General features: G+C 45.8%; 1 protein-coding gene across 1 annotated transcript in view; it reads right to left on the bottom strand.

Annotated features, from left to right (window-relative positions):
* Positions 1–8,562, bottom strand: part of UFL1 (UFM1 specific ligase 1) — a 62,234-nt gene extending 53,672 nt beyond the window's left edge. Inside the window, exons 1-4 of the mRNA XM_056566146.1 lie at positions 8,412–8,562; positions 4,025–4,170; positions 3,904–3,932; positions 2,303–2,400 (exon numbers count right to left, since the gene is read on the bottom strand). Coding sequence (XP_056422121.1) covers positions 2,303–2,400; positions 3,904–3,932; positions 4,025–4,170; positions 8,412–8,488 — 350 coding nt within the window. The 5' untranslated portion in view covers positions 8,489–8,562. The remainder of the gene's footprint in view (positions 1–2,302; positions 2,401–3,903; positions 3,933–4,024; positions 4,171–8,411) is intronic.
* Between the last annotated feature and the right edge of the window lie 15,386 nt (positions 8,563–23,948).

Genomic DNA, 23,948 nt, shown 5'->3' with positions numbered 1-23,948 from the left:
AGAAGTTACGGGTCTGTGAGAGCAAGAAATCTTGCTTGTTTGTAGGTGACCAAATACTTATTTTCCACCATATTTAGGAAATTAATTCTTCAAAAATCAGACAATGGGATTTTATGGATTTGTTTTCTCATTATGTCTCTCATAGTTAGGTATACCTATGATGAAAATTACAGGCCTCTCTCATCTTTTTAAGTGGGAGAACTTGCACAATTGGTAGCTGACCAAATACTTTTTTGCCCCACTGTATGTATGTATGTATATATGCAGCGGAGCATGAAGAGGAGGGTCCGGAGCAGCGGGGACAGATGTGTGACACTCACAGGGGCACATTAAATGGCAGCTGAAGCAATCTGTGCTGCCGGATAGCCGTTTATGCCATGGCCCTGACATACAAATGCATTGTATGTTGATGCTCTGAGAGGCCATCAAATGTTGAAATGATCGTATGTCGGGGCCACCGTAATTCAGGGGGGGGGGGGGGGCACTATATATATATATATATATATATATATATATATATATATATTTATGTTCATCATGACTTCTAAAGGCATCTCAGCTAATTTGTTACAAAATGGGACCCCCATAGCCCCCATAATCAGCCTTTGAAAATCCAGCTAAGTGCTGCAAACGACTACACAAACCATGAGCCCCTGCAATTGTTTCCTGTGTGAGCTGCAGGGCGGAGCGGCCTTCAGGGAGCTGAGCAGGTCACATGGGTAGAGAAGCAGTGAACATAGATGAGGGCGGTGCGTGCCTAATCCAATAAGGGACAATCACACACTTTAGCGCTGGCTCTCTGAAATGTGGAGAAGGGAGTGTGAAGCTACAAAGTGATATGTGATATCTACTGGACTTCCTATCTGGAGGGAAAGCTAAGAGAAACAGGGTATGTGCTCAGCACAGATTACACTTGTATATACCTAATGTGGAAGTACATGTAATATCTCACAATTACATTTTCTGTGCATGGTGTGTCAAAATTTGCAGCTATTTTTGTAGTAAATAAATGTATTGCTTGGCGACATTAGATTTGGAGGGTTATTCAAATGTTTTCATGACTGAAATCTTTTTTTTATAGCTTCAGCTCCAGGCACCTGGCTTGGAGCATGGGTGGAGCTTAGTGACGTCACCGCTGCTGCTCTCTGCTGGGTCCTGCTGCTAGCAAACAGCAGCAGTGACGTCACTAAGCTCCGCCCGTGCACCAAGCCAGGCCTGGAGCTGAAGCTAACAGAGAAGATTACTGGAGATCCCCTGCACGGAACGGGACAAGGTAAGTACCGTTATCATCAGTGTCACCTGCACTACCTGTCGGTACTAACAGGTTAGTGCAGGTGACAGATTTCCTTTAAAGAAACTCCACCAACCCCAAGAACTCCCCCTAAGCTACAATGAGTATGCTGTATGCTGATAAATAGAGAGTACTACTAGGCAATATAATGGAGAGGACTACTTAGTCTCCACCGCTTGTGCGCTTATAGCTGTGGAATGCAAGAAAGTAAATACGACGCAAATTATAAATTCAGAATCAGTGTCCTATGAACTATTTATGCATTACTGTTGGTTAGAGGAGGTTTTAAAGGTGATAGAGACATTTTGTTGAAATTGCAACATAAGATATTTTTTTCCAATATTTTCATAGATGTGTTTTGTCTTCTTAGCGTAATACGGACACATTTTTGCATTTATATTACAGCCATAAGTCCTGTCCAAAATGCAGGTCTGATAACCTGAACTAACAGCTGTCAGGTCATCAGACCTGTGGTCAGAACAAGACTTGCAAAAATACATCCATATTAGGCCAGTTTGGACCCAAACTTGTAGTGAAGTTAAATGCTTACGGGTTTATAAAACTATTTCTGAAGTTCTTTCAAACACACATAAAAAGTGACAAACATTTCATTTAATTCTTATCACATTATAAGGATATGTTCACACACATAATTTGCTTGCAGATTTGCTGCAGACCCATTAAAGTCAATGGCCCTGATTTACTATTGTAAACCCGATATGTTTTGTAGGGTTGTGCCCCAACATTTTGGGACGTGGCCCCAACATTTTCACAAAAACCCAACATATTTACTAAGGTTTCCACATAAAATGTGGTGGATTTGAGCTGAGGAAAACCCAACTGATCAGAGCATGTGTAAAGAAAAAGCCAAAATGAAGGAAAAGTGCAAAATGTAGGGAAACCTTAGTAAATACAGTGGGTAAAGCCCACAAAGTAAACTACACTCCACTCTTAGTAAATCAGGGCCAATACCCTTATATAGCATTACGTAGCAGGAATGTGTTTACTTACTTATCCACAAGCTGTCCAAGCACCAACTGTACATTGTTATCTACTCTCACAAGCTCATTGGCTCTACTTTCAATGTGAGTCAGGTCGACGTTGATAACCTGTTAATAAGAAGGCATTGAATATCATACACGATATATAAAGGGGGGGCCTACAATGACCCAACTGTATGACATCTGCCCACAGACCACCAGCACACATAAAGGTAAATCCTTAAGTGCAGAAAAAAGAAAAGTTCCAAAAGGCCCAAAATGTGTTAAAATAAACTCTTATTTAGCTTCTCACTCGTTCCTGTGCCGATCCCCTGTTCTGCCTGTTTGGAGCTCCAATATTACTTCAGGAGCAGATGTCATGTGACCTCTGCAGCGAACCAGCAGCCTTGGCTGTCACACTCCGTGCTCATTGCATTATAGCAGCTTTATGCCAGGGCTGTTGAGGTCTGCTCCTGAAGTAACACAACGGCACTCAACAAAGGTAAAATGGGGGGGGGGGGGGGAAATCAGCACAGGAACTAAAGGGGAGGTAAGTAACAGTTTGTTATTTTAATGCATTTGGGGCCTTTGGAATTTTTCTCTTACAAACATCGATAACCGCTTTAAAGAGGCGATTACCTGTCTGACTCTTAGAAAAATACTGGCCGGCATTTATCATTGTAGGTGTAAGTGAAGCATTTATCATTGTAGGTGTAAGTGAAGCACTTATCATTGTAGGTGTAAGTGAAGCACTTATCATTGTAGGTGTAAGTGAAGCATTTATCATTGTAGGTGTAAGTGAAGCATTTTTCTACACCTTTTTTTTTTTTTTGTATGCTGGTAATGTGTAGGAGCACCAGATTTATTAAATGGTCGCAGAGCATTTGATACATTTTGTGCAGGTCACATTTTCTAAAATTTCACTCTTCACATACATCAGAAAGCTAAGCTAAGTCTGGGCTGGTGTAGGTTTAGAGACTTTTTGGTGGTCTTGCGCCTTTTTTTGCGCCTTTTCACAAAAAGGCGCAGTTGATAAAACCCATCCATATCATGTGTATTGCCAAAATCTGTGGATTGCAACTCAAAATCAGCAGAAATGTGTAAAACCAAAAGGCGCAAAAAAGGTGCAAATAAACCCTGCTTGTGCCTTTAACATGTTTTTTGCTAAAGCACTGCATTGAGTATATTGTATTACTTACTGATACATAGAGCCTTCTCTGAGGCCTTTGTTCTCTCTCATCACTTAGCTCTGCCCCCACTTGGTTCCCCATCCCTGTATGCAGCCATTACACTCATTTGTCCATACATGGCTGCTTGTGGAGGAGCATGTGACAATACATGTCCTGTACCTCCTCCACTGCGCCTGTGCTCCTCTCCTGAGTGCAGTGTACTGCAATGGCCATAGGCAGCCATGTATGGACGAATGAGCCATTCAGCTATATACAGGGACACGGGAAAGTATGGAAGACAAGTGCTTAATATTAAGGGCAGGCAGCATGGGAATCGAGGAGGAGGACTCTGCCAAAGAAGGCCTGTAACTCTATTTAACCTTATATTTCAGACATTGGAGTTAAAATGCAGGTTCTTTTAAGAACAGACAGAACATATATTTCTCTATAATACATTACTTACCTGTTGAAGCTCAACTATGTTCACTCTGCCTAAAAAAACAAAAAAAACACAGATGCATTTTCTTTACTTGGTGTTATTAGAAAGTAATGTTGTGTAAAGTGAAGCAATCTAGTGCACTCACCACCTCGAACCTGAAGTTCATCTATGATCTCCTTAGAGATTTGGGATGGTGTAATGTATTCTTTCCCATCAAGGGTGTGCACTACATCCAAGTGTTTCTCAGCAATAAGCTTGGAAACAATCTCAATGCAGTTGCGCTCAGATAGCCTAAAAAAAAAAAAAAAAAAAAATGATAAGCAATAAAGAATACGTATGCATATATCCTTCCAATTATGTTGGTTATCTGCAATATAAATCCTAAGTTTCGTAAGACCAAAATATGGCTGCAAAACCTGGCCTATGGGGATTCGTGATGGTCTTGGAATGAAATACACAGTAAGGGCACAGCAATATCTACCCCTATTAAATGAACTGTATGATCGCATCCTACCTTTCATTTTACCATAAAATGTATGATGAAACCCCCCATAATTATTTGTGGCAGGAAATTAAAAAGAACTGCAATTTTGCAACTTCTGGAGGGTTTCATTTTTACACAGCGCAGGTTCTTTTGATTCTTTGGGTCAACACAATTAAAATGATACCCATAGTTACATGATTTTCTATTATTGTACTGCTTTTATTAAAAAAAAAAAATACATAAATATTTAACTAAATAAGTGTGTTTAATCTTTCCCTATTCTGACCCCCTATAATTTATTTTTCTGTACATGCATCTTTATGAGGGCTTATTGTTTGTACCATGATCTATTATTTTTATTGGTATCACTTGATCGTGATCAAAAGTCCACAATTTTAGCCTTTTTTTTATGTTGACGGCGCTCATCATACAGGATCATTATTATATTTTTATAGTCACATGCAGCAATACCAAATATGTTTATAAATTTTTTCTTCACATATTTTTATTGATAAAATGAGAAAGGGGGATATTTTAAACTTATTGGGGGATGGGGCTTATTCACTTTTGTCTTATTTTAAACCCCCCACAGGGGACAATTTATAGCAATCCAAAGATCTTTACTTCTGTTCAGTATGCAAAGGGTTCAGTGCTCTGCATAGTAGGGCTGCAGCTAACGATTATTTTAATAATTGATTAGTCGTCGATTATTTTATCAATCGGAAAAAAAATTCAAATTGCCAAAATAAGGGGTCCAGCTGATTCTACTTGAAGAATGATGTACAATGGCCATATTAAAAGTATTCTAGCATGTGATGAGACCAAACTGCAATTTTTTTATTTATTTTTCTCTAAGTTTACGCCGGTTGCTATACAGGGTCATTATTAATGATCCTGTACAGAAACCAGTGTAAATTTGATACTGCCGCATGGGTAACTGTCTGAACTATTAAAATAAAATGTTAATGATTCACTAACTTTTCATTTTAATAGTCCAGACAATTAGCCATGCAGCAGTATTAGATTTTTTTTTTTTATGATTTTTGTACAGCAATAGGAAAAGGTGGAGCAAATTTTTATTGGGGGCGGTTTATTTACATTTAATTTGTTTTTTACTTTACACTTTTTCTATAGCACTCCTATAAACATGGGGGTATTTGCAGACTGCAGAGCATTGCACCCAACCCATGTCTGTAGTACAGACACTAGGATGCAATGCTCTGCACATACTACCATGTGTATAGCAGTGTGCATGTAGTACACACTTACACTACTATACACATTGGGGTATGTGCAGAGCATTGCATCCTAGTGTCTGTAGATGACACTAGGGTGCAATGCTCTGCAGATACCCCTATGTGTGTGTCAATAAGCAGTGCGGCAGTAACAGGGGCAGGGCGAATTAAACTGCAGGAAACAGTGTATCGCGGAGGGTGGGGCAGGGACTAGACACAGAGGCTGGGGCGTTTGGCCGCGCGCCCGCAGCAGTGTTATCACAGCCGGAAACCGGACAACGAATCGTCCGATTATTTGATAAAGGGATTCGTCGACAACAAATCCTGTTATCGAATTTTATCGATAATGTCGATTAATCATTGCAGCTAGAGATGAGTGAACTTACAGTAAATTCGATTCGTCACAAACTTCTCGTCTCGGCAGTTGATGACTTATCCTGCGTAAATTAGTTCAGCCTTCAGGTGCTCCGGTGGGCTGGAGAAGGTGGATACATTCCTAGGAAAGAGTCTCCTAGGACTGTATCCACCTTTTCCAGCCCACCTGAGCACCTGAAAGCTGAACTAATTTATGCAGGAAAAGTCATCAACTGCCGAGCCGAGAAGTTTGTGACGAATCGAATTTACTGTAAGTTCGCTCATCTCTAATTGCAGCCCTAATGCACAGGCATAGCACTGATCCATGATATCTGCGATCCACTGGTATAGTCTGCCAAAAGGCAGTGGAGCCGGTAAGGAGACCTCCAGCTGCCATCAAACCCATGTTGCAGTTGGTCAAATAAGGCCCCCCTAATGCTTTAGATGCCATGGTCAGTATCGTTCACGGGATCAAAAGGGTTAATGAAAGGCATCAGCGTGCCATTCTAGCTAGGGCCCGCAGTCTATGAAGTCAGCACAGCCCCTGCACTTGCTTCATACATTGTACATACATGAAGGTAAACTAGAGCAATTGCTACTGATAAAAAATATACTTTTATTAATCACTGTATTAAAAACAAGTACATGTACATACAAAAATTATTCTGTTTATACAATATGAGGTAGGTAATTAGACTAATGAATCCATTAAGAAGATGGGACAGGTCATGCTTAAAGCGCAGCGGTCATGAAATCTGGGTGCAATAATCTGCGCACAGCCTTTGTACTGTGTGCAGGTAGTGGGTATAGCAATGTTTTTACCTAATATTTGCAGGCTTTCATGACCCCAAAAAATGCTTTAGACCAAAGCCACTGACAGTCAGATAGGCGTGGAGCGGGGTACGCGATGCTCCGCCACCGACACGCCCAATGCCTTTCTGTCACTGCTGGGACCGCTGTGTGATTGACACAAAGGACCCAGCACATGCCCCTTCAGCTAATCTAACGTGCGTGCTGCTGACTGTATAATACTAATGCATTGTTTCCCAACCAGGGTGCCTCCAGTTATTGCAAAACTACAACTCCCAGCATGCCCAGACAGCCTTCGGCTGTCTGGGCATGCTGGGAGTTATAGTTTTGCAACAGCTGGAGGCACCCTGGTTGGGAAACACTGTACTAATGTATATTACACTATAATATGGAGTACATCTAGGCCAGTGTTTCCCAATGTGCCTCCAGCTGTTGCAAAGGCTGTCTGGACATGCCGGGAGTTGTAGTTTTGCAACAGCTGGAGGCACCCTGGTTGGAAAACACTGTACTAATGTATATTACGCTATAATATGGAGTACATCTAGGCCAGTGTTTCCCAATGTGCCTCCAGCTGTTGCAAAGGCTGTCTGGACATGCCAGGAATTGTAGTTTTGCAACAGCTGGAGGCACCCTGGTTGGAAAACACTGTACTAATGTATTTTACACTATAATATGGAATACATCTAGGCCAGTGTTTCCCAACCAATGTGCCTCCAGCTGTTGCAAAGGCTGTCTGGACATGCCAGGAGTTGTAGTTTTGCAACAGCTGGAGGCACCCTGGTTGGGAAACACTGTACTAATGTATATTACGCTATAATATGGAGTACATCTAGGCCAGTGTTTCCCAAACAATGTGCCTCCAGCTGTTGCAAAGGCTGTCTGGACATGCCAGGAGTTGTAGTTTTGCAACAGCTGGAGGCACCCTGGTTGGAAAACACTGTACTAATGCATATTACGCTATAATATGGAGTACATCTAGGCCAGTGTTTCCCAAACAATGTGCCTCCAGCTGTTGCAAAGGCTGTCTGGACATGCCAGGAGTTGTAGTTTTGCAACAGCTGGAGGCACCCTGGTTGGAAAACACTGTACTAATGTATATTACGCTATAATATGGAGTACATCTAGGCCAGTGTATCCCAACCAATGTGCCTCCAGCTGTTGCAAAGGCTGTCTGGACATGCCAGGAGTTGTAGTTTTGCAACAGCTGGAGGCACCCTGGTTGGGAAACACTGTACTAATGTATATTACGCTATAATATGGAGTACATCTAGGCCAGTGTTTCCCAAACAATGTGCCTCCAGCTGTTGCAAAGGCTGTCTGGACATGCCAGGAGTTGTAGTTTTGCAACAGCTGGAGGCACCCTGGTTGGAAAACACTGTACTAATGTATATTACGCTATAATATGGAGTACATCTAGGCCAGTGTTTCCCAAACAATGTGCCTCCAGCTGTTGCAAAGGCTGTCTGGACATGCCGGGAGTTGTAGTTTTGCAACAGCTGGAGGCACACTGGTTGGGAAACATTGACCTAGTCTCTGCTGTAGCACTGTGCAGTCTCTCCCACAAGGAACCAGCACAGCTGCTTTTTGTCACTTTGTACGTAAGAGCAGCTGCCGCTACAACCTTGGTCCCCGTACACACGGCCGCCTACCTCTGTACGGTATCGCTAAGCTGGGCTCTCTGGAAGTCGGCCGCAAGCCGGCGAATCTCTTCCCAGTCGGCAGACATGTCTAAGGTGCACAACTGACATACACGTCACGCTACGGCATGCGGGAGAGGCCAAGAGACCTCAGCCAGTAACTTCGCGAACAGCTCCTTCTGTCGGTACTGCAGAGGGGAAAACATGCTGCGAAATATAGGAAACCCCTACTGACTTCTATGTCCCTTAAAATGTACGTCAGAATGTCATTACTAAATATTGGCACTGCTCTTTCCAACTAAGGCTACGTTTCCACACAACTTTATTTTTGGTGTTTTTATGACCTGGAAAAAACGGCACTAAACAAACTGACCCCCTCATTGTGCTCTTTCAAGATGCAGTTTTTGTGGTTTAAAAAAAATTGTGTTTTTTGTGTTTTTTTCTTTTCTTTTTGCATTTTATCAATACATGTCATGTGATTAACTCATCACTTGACTTAGGCTGGGTTCACACCATGTTTTTGCAATAAAGTTCCCTTATCAGGTTTTTGATTAAAAAAAGGGATTCCTCAAAACCTGACTCCGGGTGCGTTCACACGGAGTAAATGAAGAGTAATTCATGCCGAAAAATTTACGGGCTGAAAAAATAATTTTATTTTTGCACGAAAATTGCGGGAAATTCGTGCGGAATTGCGCACGGAAATGGGGGAGAAAGAAGTAAAGAGTTTTTCAGCCATTTCCATGCGAATCACGTGCAAATTGTGCGCAAAAACGATGTCGGGCGGAATTTTCTTTTACCATTGACTTCAATTGATTTCTGATAGCGGATTCCGCTTGAACATGTCCTTTCTTCAAGTGGAACGGAATTCAGCGTCGGAATTCCTCTAGCAGAATTTCCGCAGTGTGAACAGGACAGCAGAAATAACATTGAAGTCAATGGGCAGAAGAGATGTGCATTCATTTAGAGCGGAGAATTCAAGAGGAATTACTCGAGTAAATTCCTCTTGAATTACTCTTTGTGAACGCACCCTTAGGCTGCATTCACACCATGTTTTGTACATACGGGTGTCGGATCCGGCTGGGGGAGGGGCAAACCGGGCGCTCCCGTACCCCAGCCGATTCAGCCCGTGACTCCATTTACTTTATTGAGCCGATTGGAGTCAAATGGTGACCATTTGACTCCAATCGGCTCAATAAAGTAAATGGAGTCACGGGCTGATTCGGCTGGGGTACGGGAGCGCCCGGTTTGCCCCTGCCGGATCCGGCACCCGTATGTACAAAACGTGGTGTGAATGCAGCCTAAGGCTGGGTTCACATCACGTTTTCTCCCATACGGGAGCACATACGGCAGGGGGGAGCTAAAACCTCGCGCACTCGTATGCCTTTCTATGCGCTCCCATATGTCATTCATTTCAATGAGCCGGCTGGAGTGAAACGTTCGGTCCGGTCGGCTCATTTTTGCGCTGTATTCGCTTTTTCCCCGGACCTAAAACTGTGGTCAACCACGGTTTTAGGACCGGTTGTAAAAGCACATACAGCGCAAAAATGAGCCGACCGGACCGAACGTTTCACTCCAGCCGGCTCATTGAAATGAATGACATATGGGAGCGCATAGAAAGGCATACGAGTGCGCGAGGTTTTAGCTCCCCCCTGCCGTATGCATTCACACCTCGTTTTCAGCCTACGGTTGCCGGATACAGCTGGGGGAGGCGCTCCCGTACCCCAGCCGGACTGGCGCTGAAATCCATTTACTTTAATAATAAGGCTCATTTTTGACCCGTATGTGGTTTCCTGACCGGACCTTAAACCGTTGTATACTACGGTTTAAGGTCCGGTTACAAAACCGGATACGGGTCAAAAATGAGCCGACCAGAATCACCCTTTGACTCCGGTCGGCTCATTAAAGTAAATGGATTTCAGCGCCAGTCCGGCTGGGGTACGGGAGAGCCCTGTTTTCCCCTCCCACAGCCGGATCAGGCACCCGTAATGTAAAAACGAAGTGTGAATGCAGCCTTAACTGTATCAAAACATGTACAAATTTTAATCCGTATACGGTTTGAATGATAATGTCTGGTTGCATCCGTTTTTAAGAAAAAAAAAGTATACGTTTTTAACTTTTCATTCCATTATAAATAAAGTTACACTTGTTTGATTGAAATTCCAAGAAAAAAAACGTACGGTGAATACCGGATGGAACCGTATGCACATACGGTTCTGTATGGTTCCCATTGACACCCATGTTAAAAAAAAAACATATACATTTCAATACGGTTTTTCACCCGGACCAAAAACCGTGGTAGGCTACAGTTTTGAGTACGGGAAAAAAAAACTGACAAAACCGTACAGGATGCAAAACGGACACAACCTGATGCATCTTTTGGCATACAGTTTTCAATGGAGAGTCAATGCATACGGTTTTCAATACGGCTCCATACGGTTTTCACATTGAAAATGTATACGGGAAATGTATTACAAAAACGTGGTGTGAATCCAGCCTTAGACTTCTGTTTAACCCATTTTTTGTACTCCAATTGTTCTTTGCAATGATACTTTTGTATTTAACCATAAAACCCCCAAAATATTTTTTAGGGTGGGAAATTGATAAGAAACCCGCAATTTTGAAAATGTTGAGTTTTTTTTTTTTTTTTACGCAGTGCACTTTATGGTAAAAATGACGTTCTATTTATTCTGCTGCAGGCAGTCAGATAAGCCACCTCAACCGCTGCATTGCCACAGATGCCGTGATCAGTATTGATCATGGCATCTAATGGGTTAACGGTGGACATCAGTGCCATTGATGATATCCGCCATTACTGGTGGGTCCCTGGCTGCTGATGCTCATGGACTCGCTTGATAGCTACGGCGGGACTCAGGACGTACAGGTATGTCCTGGTGCGTCCTCTAGGGGTTAAAAGGTGTGGAAACAAAATTCCAATATTAACCCCTTAAGGACGCAGCCTGTTATGGCCCTAAGGACATAGCCACATGTTTCAAATTTGACCTGTGTTACTTCATACATTAACAACTCTTGAGATGCTTTTACCTATCGTGCTGACTCTGCGTTTGTTTTTCGTGATATATTCTACTTTATGATAATGGTAAATTTTCATTGATACCTGCAAATCCTAAATTTCATGAAAAATTGAATAAATTAGCACTAAATTTTAAATTCTCTGCTTGTAAGGGAAACAGTCATGCCAAATACATGACACATTAACTCACATATACAATAATCTGTCTACTTTCTGTTGGTATCATAAAGTGGATGTTTATGAGGATATTAGAGGGCTTCAAAGTTTAGCATCTATTTTCCACATTTTCAGGATAGACTCTTTTTAGAGACCAGTTTAGTTTGATTTTAGAAATGCACCATAAATTACCTTAGTATAAAAACTGCACCTCATAAAGTATTTAAAGGTGTACTGCAGTCTTATACACTTATCGCCTATCCGCAGGTACCACTTTTGTTTATATGTAACTTTTCTCTCTCTCTCTTTTTATTACGGTATTATTTTTTGGAATCTGACAAAAAAATAGCAATTTTGGATAATTTTTTTTTTTTTACCTTTACACCATTCACCATACGGGATAATTAGCATTGTACACTGCTCAAAAAAATAAAGGGAACACTTAAACAAAACAATGTAACTCCAAGTCAATCACACTTCTGTGAAATCACACTGTCCACTCAGGAAGCAACACTGATTGACAATCAATTTCACATGCTGTTGTGCAAATGGAACAGACAACAGGTGGAAATAATATGCAATTAGCTGAGTACCCGGCGTTGCCCGGTTTTCCTTCCTAATCCTGGTTGGGCAGGAAAATAAACAAAGGAGGAAGCTTTTTACTTCATATCACGTCCGCATATATTGTTGTCATATCCCAACCCCATATCCTGTCCTCATATCCCGATCTCCTATCCCGTCCTCCTATCCCGTCCTCCTATATGGACCGCCTATCCCGACCTCCTATCCCATCCTCCTATCCCGTCCTCCTATCCCGTCCTATCTCGTCCTCCTATCCCGACCTCCTATCCTGTCCTCCTATCCCGTTCTCCTATCTCGACCTCCTATCTCGACCTCCTATCCCGAACTCCTATCCCGACCTCCTATCCCGTCCTCCTATCCCGTCCTCCTTTCCCGTCCTCCTATTTTGACCTCCTATTTCAACCTCCTATCCCATCCTCCTATCTCGACCTCCTTTCCCGTCCTCCAATTTCGACCTCCTATCTCAACCTCCTATCCCGACCTCCTATCCCGTCCTCCTATCCCGACCTCCTATCTCGACCTCCTATCCCGACCTCCTATCCCGTCCTCCTTTCCCGTCCTCCGATTTCGACCTCCTATGTTGACATCCTATCCTGCCCTCCTATCACATCCTCCTATCCCGTCCTTCTATCCCGACCTCCTATCTTGACCTCTTATCTCGACCGCCTATCTCGACCTCCTATCCCGACCTCCTATCCCGACCTATCCCGTCCTCCTTTCCTGTCCTCATATCTCGACATCCTATCTCAACCTCCTATCCTGACCTCCTATCTTGTCCTCCTATCCCGACCTCTTATCCCTACCTCATATCCCGTCCTCCTATCTCGACCTCCTATCCCGTCCTCATATCCCATCCTCATATCCTGACCTCCTATCTCGACCTCCTATCCCGACCTTCTATCCCGACCTCCTATCCCGTCCTCCTTTCCCGTCCTCCTATTTCGACCTCCTATCCCGTCCTCCTAACCCGACCTCCTATCTTGACCTCCTATCCCAACCTCCTATCCTGACCTTCTATCCCGACCTCCTATCCCGTCCTCCTTTCCCGTCCTCATATCTTGACCTCCTATCTGGACCTCCTATCCCGACCTCCTATCCCATCCTCCTTTCTCATCCTCATATCTCGACCTCCTATCTCGACCTCCTGTCCCGACCTCCTATTCCGACCTCCTATCCCGACCTCATATCCTGTCCTCCTATCTCGACCTCCTATCTCGACCTCCTATCTCGACCTCCTATCCCGACTTCCTATTCCGACCTCCTATCCCGACCTCATATCCTGTCCTCCTATCTCGACCTCCTATCTCGACCTCCTATCCCAACCTCCTATCCCGACCTTCTATCCCGTCCTCCAATCCCGTCCTCCTATCCCATCCTCATATCCCGACCTCCTATCTCGACCTCCTATCTTGACCTCCTATCTCGACCTCCTATCGCGACCTCCTATCCCGACCTCCTATCCCGTCCTCCTATCCTGTCCTCATATCTCATCCTCATATCTTGACCTCCTATCTCGACCTCCTATCCCGACCTCCTATCCCAACCTCCTATCCCGACCTCCTATCCCAACCTCCTATCCCGACCCGTAATATGTGTACCAGGTATTGATATATCTCCAGCCGTATTGGAAGTTATGTGGGAACATACATTTCCCATTGATTTGCATGGGACTTTAAACAAAAACCCGACCCTTACAAATGGGGGTAGATAAGGGTTAAATTAACTATCCCATATTTTAAGTGGACATATAAGTAACATGTGACCAAGTATTATCGAAATATCTCCAGCCATTTGGAAGTTATGCAGTAACATATATTTCCCTTAGACTTGTATGGGACTTTAAGCAAAAACCCCAACCCTGACAAATGGAGGTGAGTAAGGGTTAAATCACCTATCCTATGTTTGATGTTGACATATAAGTAACAAGTGTGCCAAGTTTCATGTTAATATCTTTAGCCGTTTGGACGTGATGCTGGAACATACACACACATACAGACATACACACACACAAACACATTAGCCCTCATTTACTAATGTCAACCCGACTCTTTTTGTCGGGTTGTGCAACCAAATTTGTGTCGCATAGCCCGACAAAATATATCATCACCCCGAGTGTTTTTTAAACCCGTCAAAATGGGTGTGGTTATCCCAAAAAGGGGCGTGTTCCCCACAATATAGAAAAAACACTCGGAGTATGATGAAAAACTTACAGGAAAACCTGTGAATTTTTCTTCACCAAAACCCGATAGCTCTGAGCTGTCGGGAACTGACTCAAAACTGACTAAATCCTACCCCTATCATGGAACAGGGTCTGTTCCATGTTAGGGTAGTAGTACAGGGGCAAAGGGGTTGATCGCATCGGGTCTCACTTCTGAGACCCGATCTGATCAAAAGTTATTAAGCAGGGGAACGGGCAGCATGCTCCGCTCCCCAGCGATGTACGATGTGTTTTACTTTCATTTTCAAATTCCCCGCCGGGATCCCTGAATGGCCCGTACTGAGGAGCCATTCAGGGATCCCTGCGGGGTTTTCAAATAGAAGAGCTGCGGTGGGGAGAGATATATAGAATCGCTGGGGGGAATGTATATGTCCCAACAGCTTCTATATGTCTTGTCCCCCGTCACATACCCACCGCAGCGCATGTATATATATATATATATATATATGCCCCCTGCACAGTGTAATCATATGTCCCCCGCACAGCGCATGTTATATATGCCCCCCGCACAGCGCATGTTATATATGCCCCCGCACAGCGCATGTTATATATGCCCCCCGCACAGCGCATGCTATATATGCCCCCCGCACAGCGCATGTTATATATGTCACCCGCACAGCGCATGTTATATATGCCCCCTGCACAGCGCATGTTATATATGCTCCCCACACAGCACATGTATATATGTCCCCCGCATAGCGCATGTATATATGTCCCCCGCACAGCGCATGTTATATATGCCCCCCGCACAGCGCATGTTATATATGTCCCCGCACAGTGCATGTTATATATGTCCCCCGCACAGCGCATGTTATATATGTCCCGCGCACAGCGCATGTTATATATGCCCCCGGCACAGCGCATGTTATATATGCCCCCCGCACAGTGCATGTTATTTATGCCCCCCGCACAGCGCATGTTATATATGCCCCCGGCAAAGTGCATGTTATATATGCCCCCGCACAGTGCATGTTATTTATGTCCCCCGCACAGCGCATGTTATATATGCCCCGCACAGCGCATGTTATATATGTCCCCCGAACAGCGCATGTTATATATGCCCAGCGCATGTTATATATGCCCCCCGCACAGTGCATGTTATATATGTTCCCCGCACAGGACATGTTATATATGCCCCCGCACAGCGCAATCATAAGCTCCCGGTAGGGCTATCATTGCATTTTATTAGCAGAGCATCTCTCCGGGAAGCCGCTGACTGATGCTCTGCTAATGCTCTGCTTGTCAGTGATAGCGCTTCAGAGGCATATGTGTATAGAAGCGAAGTGGGGACCAGATATATAGCGTTATCTGGTCCCCACTTCGCTTCTATTCACAGTCCTCCTGAGTACAAACACCACAGCTGTCCCATCGCCTCCCCCATCCCCGGTGTTATAATTACCTGTTCCCGAGGTCCGCGATCTTTCTGGCTCCGGCGCTGTCACTGTGCGCTGCGCAATAAGGAGTGACGTCCCCAATGCGACGTCACCGTCAGTGCGCACAGTGACAGCGCCAGAGCCAGAAGGATCACGGACCTCAGGAACAGGTAATTATAACACCGGGGATGGGGGAGGCGATGGGACAGCTGTGGTGTTTGTACTCAGGAGGACTGTGTATAGAAGCGAAGTGGGGACCAGATAACGCTATATATCTGGTCCCCACTTCGCTTCTATACACATATGCCTCTGAAGCGCTATCACTGACAAGCGGAGCATTAGCAGAGCATCAGTCAGCGGCTTCCCGGAGAGATGCTCTGCTAACAAAATGCAATGATAGCGCAGCGCTACCGGGAGCTTATGATTGCGCTGTGCGGGGGGCATATATAACATGCGCTGTGCGGGGGACATATATCACATGCGCTGTGCGGGGCATATGATTGCACTGTGCGGAGGGCATATATAACATGCGCTGTGCGGGGGACATATATAACATGCACTGTGCGGGGCATATATAACATGTGCTGTGCGGGGGCATATATAACATGCGCTGTGCGGGGGACAAGATATATAACATGCGCTGTGCGGGGGGGGGGGCATATATAACATGCGCTGCGGTGGGTATATGATTGTGCTATGCGGGGGACATATATACAATTTACCGTGCGACACAATTTCCAACCCATGAGACACATTTTTTTTCCCCCATGCGACACATTAGTATATCAGGGAGAAAAATACACAGAGTAAATGAAGAAACACTCAGAGATAAACCCGACACTCTTAGTAAATGAGGGCCATTGAGTTTTATATATATCTCTCCACATTTTTCATGGACAGACGAGTTCTCCTTGGGGTTACTTTGGCCCCCGCCGCACTAAACACTCGCACACTACTGGCCAGGCAGGACAGCTTTTCCAGGGCAAACTCTGCTAGTTGCAGCCACAAATCAAGTTTGGTTGCCCAGAAGTCCAGCGGTTCTTCAAGGTGTGTTGGCATGGGCATGTCAAGGTATGCCACCACCTGCTGGTTCAGGTCCTGCTCCAGGTCTACCTGCTGCTGATGAGTTGCTTCACTATACGAGTGAAGAAAGCTACTCATCAGCAACTGTAGACAGCGATGGAGCTGGTACTGCTCCTGCCACCCCACCCCCTCCCCAGCAGCCATGGCAGTGGAAGGTGAGCATAGACGCCCCCCCCCCCGTTTCAGACCTGCGAGAGGATGGACGATGGTGCCGATAGGCATCAGCCAACTGACTACATAGGATGTCTCTGTAGTAGGTCAGTTTGTTCTCCCTCTCAGTGGGTGTAAAAAAGATCCCCATTTTGTGCCGGCAGCGAGGGTCCCATAAGGTGGAGAGTCAGAAGTCATCCCGCTGCCGAATGGTGACAATTCGGCAGTCACTACACAAGCAAGTGAGCATGCATCGTGCCATTTGAGCAAGTGACTGGGAGGGACTCCCTGCCTCCATCTCCACTGCATACTGCCATGGTGTGTCTGGGTCTTCTGTCTCGCCTTCCTCATAACCCCCTAGCTCCTCTAGCTGCTCCAGATCCTCCTCTCCTGTCAGATGACTAGAAAAACCCCAAACGCCCATCTCGCGAAACCTAAACTGTGCTCCACTGTGCCCCTCCTCCTCCAGTTCAGCCTCTACAGGGCTCATGTGGCCATGAGATGTAGGCGCCACGTCTCCAGTGCCCTGACCAGCCATCCTTTTCAACATGTGTTGTAGTTTATGAAGCAGTGGAATGACGTAGTTCATCCCGTAATCCTGGCGACTGACTAACAATGTGGCTTCCTCAAAGGGCCTGAGCAAATGGCAGGTGTCATGTATGAGCTGCCACTTGTTGACATTGAAGTTACACAGGGGAGTCCCCCTATCCGCTTGGATTATCAAGAAATCAGCGATGGCTTTTCTCTGTTCGTATAGTCGGTCCAACATGGAGGGTGGAATTCCAACTTGTGGAAATGTTGCAAATCAAACTGTGTTGGGGGATGCCGTTCTGACGCTGAAGCTCAAGGAGGGTGTTCTTTGTGGTGTTCGAGTGGCTGAAGTGCATGCAAAGTTTCCTTCCCATTGTTAGGATGTCTTGCAGATGGGGGAACACTTCAGGAACCACTTGGCAACCAGATTGAACACGTGTGCCATGCAGGGTGCATGTCTCAGGCTTCCTTGTCGCAGCGCAGACAAGATGTTCTTCCCGTTGTTGGTCACCATGATTCCCATTTCCAGTTTTTGTGGAGTAAGCCATGATTTGATTTCTTCATGAATGACATTTAGCAGTTCCTCCCCTGTGTTCGCCAAGGTAAACCATGTGAAGAACATCGTGACACTGCCGTGCACTGCACACATGGTATACTGGAGGGTCACTGAGACTTGTCCGTGAATTGGAGGCTGAGGACACAGTGAAGGATGAGGAGGCGGAGTTGCACACTGTCACAGGACCAACGGCCTGAGATCGGCTGTGCAGGAACCACATTCACCAAGTGGGCCGTAAAGGACATGTATTGTCCCTAAACGTAGTTACAGCTCCACACGTTGGCGCTGCTATGAACTTTGGTACACACCAACAGGCTCAAGGACTGGCCCACCTTCTGTTCCACAAAATTGTGCAGGCTGGTAGTGCCTTTTTCACAAAGAAATGAAGGCTTGGGACTCTCCACCTCGGCTCGGCACAAGCCATCTGTTCTCTGAAAGGTGCAGAGTCCACCACTTGAAAAGGGAGGGACTGCATCACCAGCAACTTGGACAGGAGTACATTCAGCTTCTGCATCATTGGATGAGTGGGCGCATACTGTTGTCTCGTGGACATGGCTTCACCAATGGATTGCTGGTGGAATTACTAACTCAAAGTTGGAGAAGCAGGAGCATCTGGAGAGATAGAAGATGGGTTTGACACACAGCTCCCTTTGGCTGAGGTGGTGGAGCCTTGGCTAGCTGAAACAGGGAGCGGCATGCCACTGGGTAATGCAGCAGGCTGGACCACCACATCGGAGCCACATTTCTCCCAGGCCGTTTTATGGTGACGCTGCATATGTTGAAGCAGGGCCGTTGTGCCAACATTGGGTCCCTGGCCACGCTTCACCTTCTGCTTCACCTTCTTGTATGTGGCCATGTTAACCTTCTCCGGATGCTTGATAAAAAACTGCCACACCGCCGAGTAGCTGATTTTCCCACCAACAGTCCGCAATGATTGACTGCTACTGCTGCCAACTGCAGGAACCCCTGTTTCACTACCTCCCGGAAAGGTAGGCTGCCGCAAAGCAGGTGGTCTACCCGGGGCACGTTTAGCTCCAGACTTTCCACTTCTTCCACCATGCTGACTGCCAACCATGCTACCACCTTGCTGGCTCAGATGCTGCCTCACGGGCAACCTGCAACCCTCTTATCCTGATGATGATGCACCCGGCTCTCAAGTGCGATCGGCTTCATCATCATCAAGTTATGTCTGCATGTCACTGATGTACTCCTCAGGTTCCTCAACAGTGTCTGCCTCAGGAGCCTGAATGCTCGCAACATCACCTACCACGCCACTCTCCTCATCACTACTTGCCTGCCTAGCAGAGGAAGCGGTGGATGTTTCCTCCACTTCTTGGCTGGGCAGCAGCTGCTGACTGTCCTCTAGATCATCCTCACTAAATAGTGGAGCTGATCCCTCAACATAAGATACTTCTGTGGGGGAGGGAACAGAATAGGACAGAGGCAATGGGAAGACAAGGACTGCTCTCGGGCCATGCCAACTGAGGGTTGTGTCGGAGTAACCCACCGACTGTTGACTGGGAGTATCAGATGTCACTTGTGATGAAGTAGATGACCGTGTTAACCAATCGATGACAACAGATGGGTTGCTGGTCGAGACACAACCGCTAGCTGACATCGGGAGCTCAGGCCTCTCGCTGGGACTCCTGCTGCCACTCTCCCCTAGTCTGCGGCAAACTCTGCCTGATGAATTTAGGCCTCTGCCACTCCTCTGTGCACGTCCTGGCACTTCTCTGCCTGACTTACTTAGTGCCTATATGAAGGGAGTACAATACACTCCACTACGCTTAAAACAGTATTTGTGTACAACACCAGCCGGTGTGTACTTTTGGCTGGCCTTTCACAGTATTTAGGCCCTTGAGACTTTAACAGGAACAAAATAGTACACCACTTAGATGTACGTATTTGGTATGTACTTATGAGGGGAGGACAATGCGCTCCTGTACGCTTAAAGCAGTATTCGTGTACAACACCAGCCGGTGTGTACTTTTGGCTTGCCAATCACAGTATCTAGGCCCTTAAGAGCTTAACAGGAACAAAATAGTACACCACTTATATGTTCGTATGTGGTATGCACTTATGAGGGGAGGACATTGCGCTCCAGTACACTTACAACAGTATTCGTGTACAACACCAGCCGGTGTGTACTTTTGGCTGGCCTTTCACAGTATCTAGGCCCTTCAGTCTTTAACAGGAACAAAATAGTACAACACTTATATGTTCGTATGTGGTATGCACTTATAAGTGGAGGACACTGCACTCCTGTACGTTTAAAACAGTATTTGTGTACAACACCAGCTGGTGTGTACTTTTGGCTGGCCTTTCACAGTATCTAGGCCCTTCAGTCTTGAGGGGAGGACAATGCGCTCCAGGACGCTTAACAAAGTATTTGTGTACAACACCAGCAGTACACACCAGCAGTGGCGTTGCGCCCGGGGTGCGGGGGGTGCGGCCCGCACCGGGTGACACCATCCTGATGGGGTGACACCAGGTACGCCCCCGGTCCTCTCTTGCGCTGTCTCTGTACTAGCAGCCCCCCGTCATCATTGCGCTGTCTCTGTACTAGCAGCCCCCCCCCTCACTTGCGCTGTCTCCGTACTAGTAGCACCATCCCCCCCCCCCCGTCACCTGCACAGTGAACCGGCCTGCGCCCCCACATCTTCTGTTGCGCCGGCCCGACGCCCCTCCGCAGGGCCGCTCAGGAGGACGTGACGTCACTCGCAGGGCGCCCGGAGAGTAGGAGCGCTGCGCTGGATGGGTGAGTGAGTGTGTGTCTGTCTCACTCTCTCTGTTTGTGTGTCTCTGTCTGTGTGTGTGTGACTGTGAGTGACTCTGTGTGTGTGACTGTGAGTGACTCTGTGTGTTTGTGTGACTTTGTGTGACTCTCTGTGTGTGTGTGTGACTCTGTGTGTGTGTCTGTGTGTGACTGTGTGTGTGTGACTGTGTGTGTGACTCTGCGTGTGTGTGACTGTGTGTGACTGTGTGTGTGTGACTCTGTGTGTGTGTGTGTGACTGTGTGTGACTGTGTGTGTGTGTGACTGTGTGTGATGTGTGTGTGACTGTGTTTGTGTGACTCTGTGTGTGTGTGTGACTGTCTGTGTGTGTGACTGTATGTGACTCTGTGTGTGTGTGACTCTCTGTCTGTGTGTGTGTCTCTGTGTGTGTGTCTTTGTGTGTGTGTCTGTCTGTCGCTATCTCTGTCTGTGTGTGGCTCTCTGTCTGTGTGTGACTCTGTCTGTGTGTGACTGTGTGTGACTCTGTGTGTGTGTGACTGCGTGTGACTGTGTGTGTGTGACTGTGTGTGACTCTGTGTGTCTCTGTTTGTGAGTGTGTGTCTCTCTGACTGTGTGTGTGTCTCTCTCTCTATCTGTGTGTGTGTGTGTCTCTTTGTTGTGTGTGTGTGTTTTTTTGTGTGGGGGGAGGGGGGGTTTGTTTGAACCAGCGATCTAATGTGGGGAGACTTTGAAGTATTGTGGGGAACATGCAAGGGAACCTGCGGCCTAATGGGGGGAAACTACTACCAAATGTGGGGAATCTATGCTACCTAATGTGGGGAAACTGCTACCTAATGTTGGAAAACTGCTACCTAATGTGCGAAAGCTGCTACATAATGTGGGAAAACTGCTACCTAATGTGGGGAATCTGTGCTACCTAATGTGGGGAAACTGCTACCTAATGTGTGGAATCTGTGCTACCTAATGTGTGTAATCTGTGCTACCTAATGTGGGGAATCTGTGCTACCTAATGTGGGGAAATTACTACCTAATGTGGGGTAACTGCTACCTACCTAATGTAGGGGAACTGCTACCTACCTTAAGTGGGGGATCTGCTGCCTACCTAATGCTCCCCCTGGCAGTAGCACCCTCATCACCCACCAGCAAACCCCCCCAGCAGCAGCACCTCCATCAGCAGATCCTGATGGTGGATGATGGGGGTGCTCCTGCCAGGAGGATGATCCTGCCGATGGATGATAGGGGTGATACTGCCAGGGGGGATGGCCAGTAGCACCCCCATCATCCACTAGCAACACCACCAGATTTATATTCAGAGGGTACAGTATGTGGCAGATTTATATTCAGAGGGTACAGTATGTGGCAGATTTATATTCAGAGGGTACAGTATGTGTTGGTATTATATTCAGAATGTACAGTGTGTGGTAGTATTATATTCAGTGGGTACGGTGTATGGAAGGTTTATAATCAAAGAGTATAGTGTATAGTAGTGTTATATTTAGAGGATACAGTGTCTGGCAGGTTTATAATGATACTTGTTTTCATATAGAGGATGAGAATGTGCTGACATAGTGAGGAGTCATCTGGGCGTCACATTCTGCAGACAGAAGTTTTAGCTGGAACAAATTCCTAGCGGTATGTACCATCTGAAATAGGTAAGGGAAGACTATAGAGAAGACGTCACCTGTAGTCACTGACATCATTGTACATTCTCCTCACTATGTCCTATCAGAGCTGTAGTCGCTTGTCAGTTCTACAGTTATGCTGAGTGAAACTACAACTCCCAGCATAACCTCACCACTGCTCAAAAGGGTACTCTACTGGAAAACATTTATTTTAATCAACTAGTGCTACAAAGTTAAACAGATTTATAAATTACTTCTACTTAAAAATCTTAATCCTTCCAGTACTTATTAGCTGCTGTATAAGTGATTCACAGGAAGTTCTTTTCTTTTTTAATTTATTTTCTGTCTGACCACAGTGCTCTGTACTGACACCTCTGTCCATGTCAAGAACTGTCCATAGTATGAGCAAATCCCCATTGCAAACCTATCCTGCTCTGGACAGTTCCTAACATGGACAGACAGAGCACTGTGGACAGACTGGAAAGAACTACACAACTTCCTGTGGAGAATACAACAGCTTATAAGTACTGTATTAAGGATTAAGATTTTAAATAGAAGTAATTTAAAAATCTGTTTAACTTTCTGGCACCAGTTGATATAAAAGTAAATGTTTTCCAGTGGAGTACCCCTTTAAGTAATTCTGGGAGCTGTATATTTAAATGGTGAAAACTTCTTTAACACTTTCCTATTCTGTGGCAACTGATATATCTGATTATTATACTGGAATTTCTCACAATGCGCTACACCAGTGGTGTCTGTCACAACAGGCTAAAAACTTACTGAGCGGGGGGGGGGGGGGAGTAAGGTGTGGGGTGACACCATTTTCTACCGCATCGGGTGACACCAACCCTAGCAACACCACTGCACACCAGTGCTGCAGCACACAGTCGCTGTGTACTGCACCAAAAATTGCACTCAATCTCTCTATCTCACTCCATTTCCTATCAGTGCTTCTAGGCAGGATTTGGGCTTGAGGTGAATCGCTGCTGTTCTGTGCAACACACTGCTCTCTGTCCCTCGCTGTAATAGAACACTGTAGTGACTGGGAGGTGAATCGCTGCTGGAAAAATGCTTTTCTGTGCAACACACTGCTCTCTGTCCCTCGCTGTAATAGAACACTGTAGTGACTGGGAGGTGAATCGCTGCTGGAAAAATGCTTTTCTGTGCAACACACACTGCTGTCTGTTCCTCTCTATCTCTCTGCAATAAAAGGCTGAAGTGACTGGCCGCAAGATGGCTGCCGAGTATATAGGGCTGTGACATCACAGGGGTGACTGGCTGCTGATAGGCTGCATGTGATTCGGGGTCATCCTGCCTACCCTTGATCCCGCCTTCCCAGGATTCCTTGCCCCATGTCCTCACATGTGGATCCACCATTTTAGATGCCCTGGAACCTGGACCGCACTAAATGGAGTTTAATTAAGCGATTTGCGCGATCAAATCGCAGTGATATTCGCATTTGTTGCAAATCAAATTTTTCCTGAAATTCGTAACGAATTCAGATTTGTCAGA

This window comes from Hyla sarda, chromosome 3, assembly GCF_029499605.1.
Source record: "Hyla sarda isolate aHylSar1 chromosome 3, aHylSar1.hap1, whole genome shotgun sequence".
Taxonomy (NCBI): Eukaryota; Metazoa; Chordata; class Amphibia; order Anura; family Hylidae; genus Hyla; species Hyla sarda.
The sequence above is the reverse complement of the archived record's forward strand: the minus strand, read 5'-3'. Positions and strand labels throughout refer to the sequence as shown.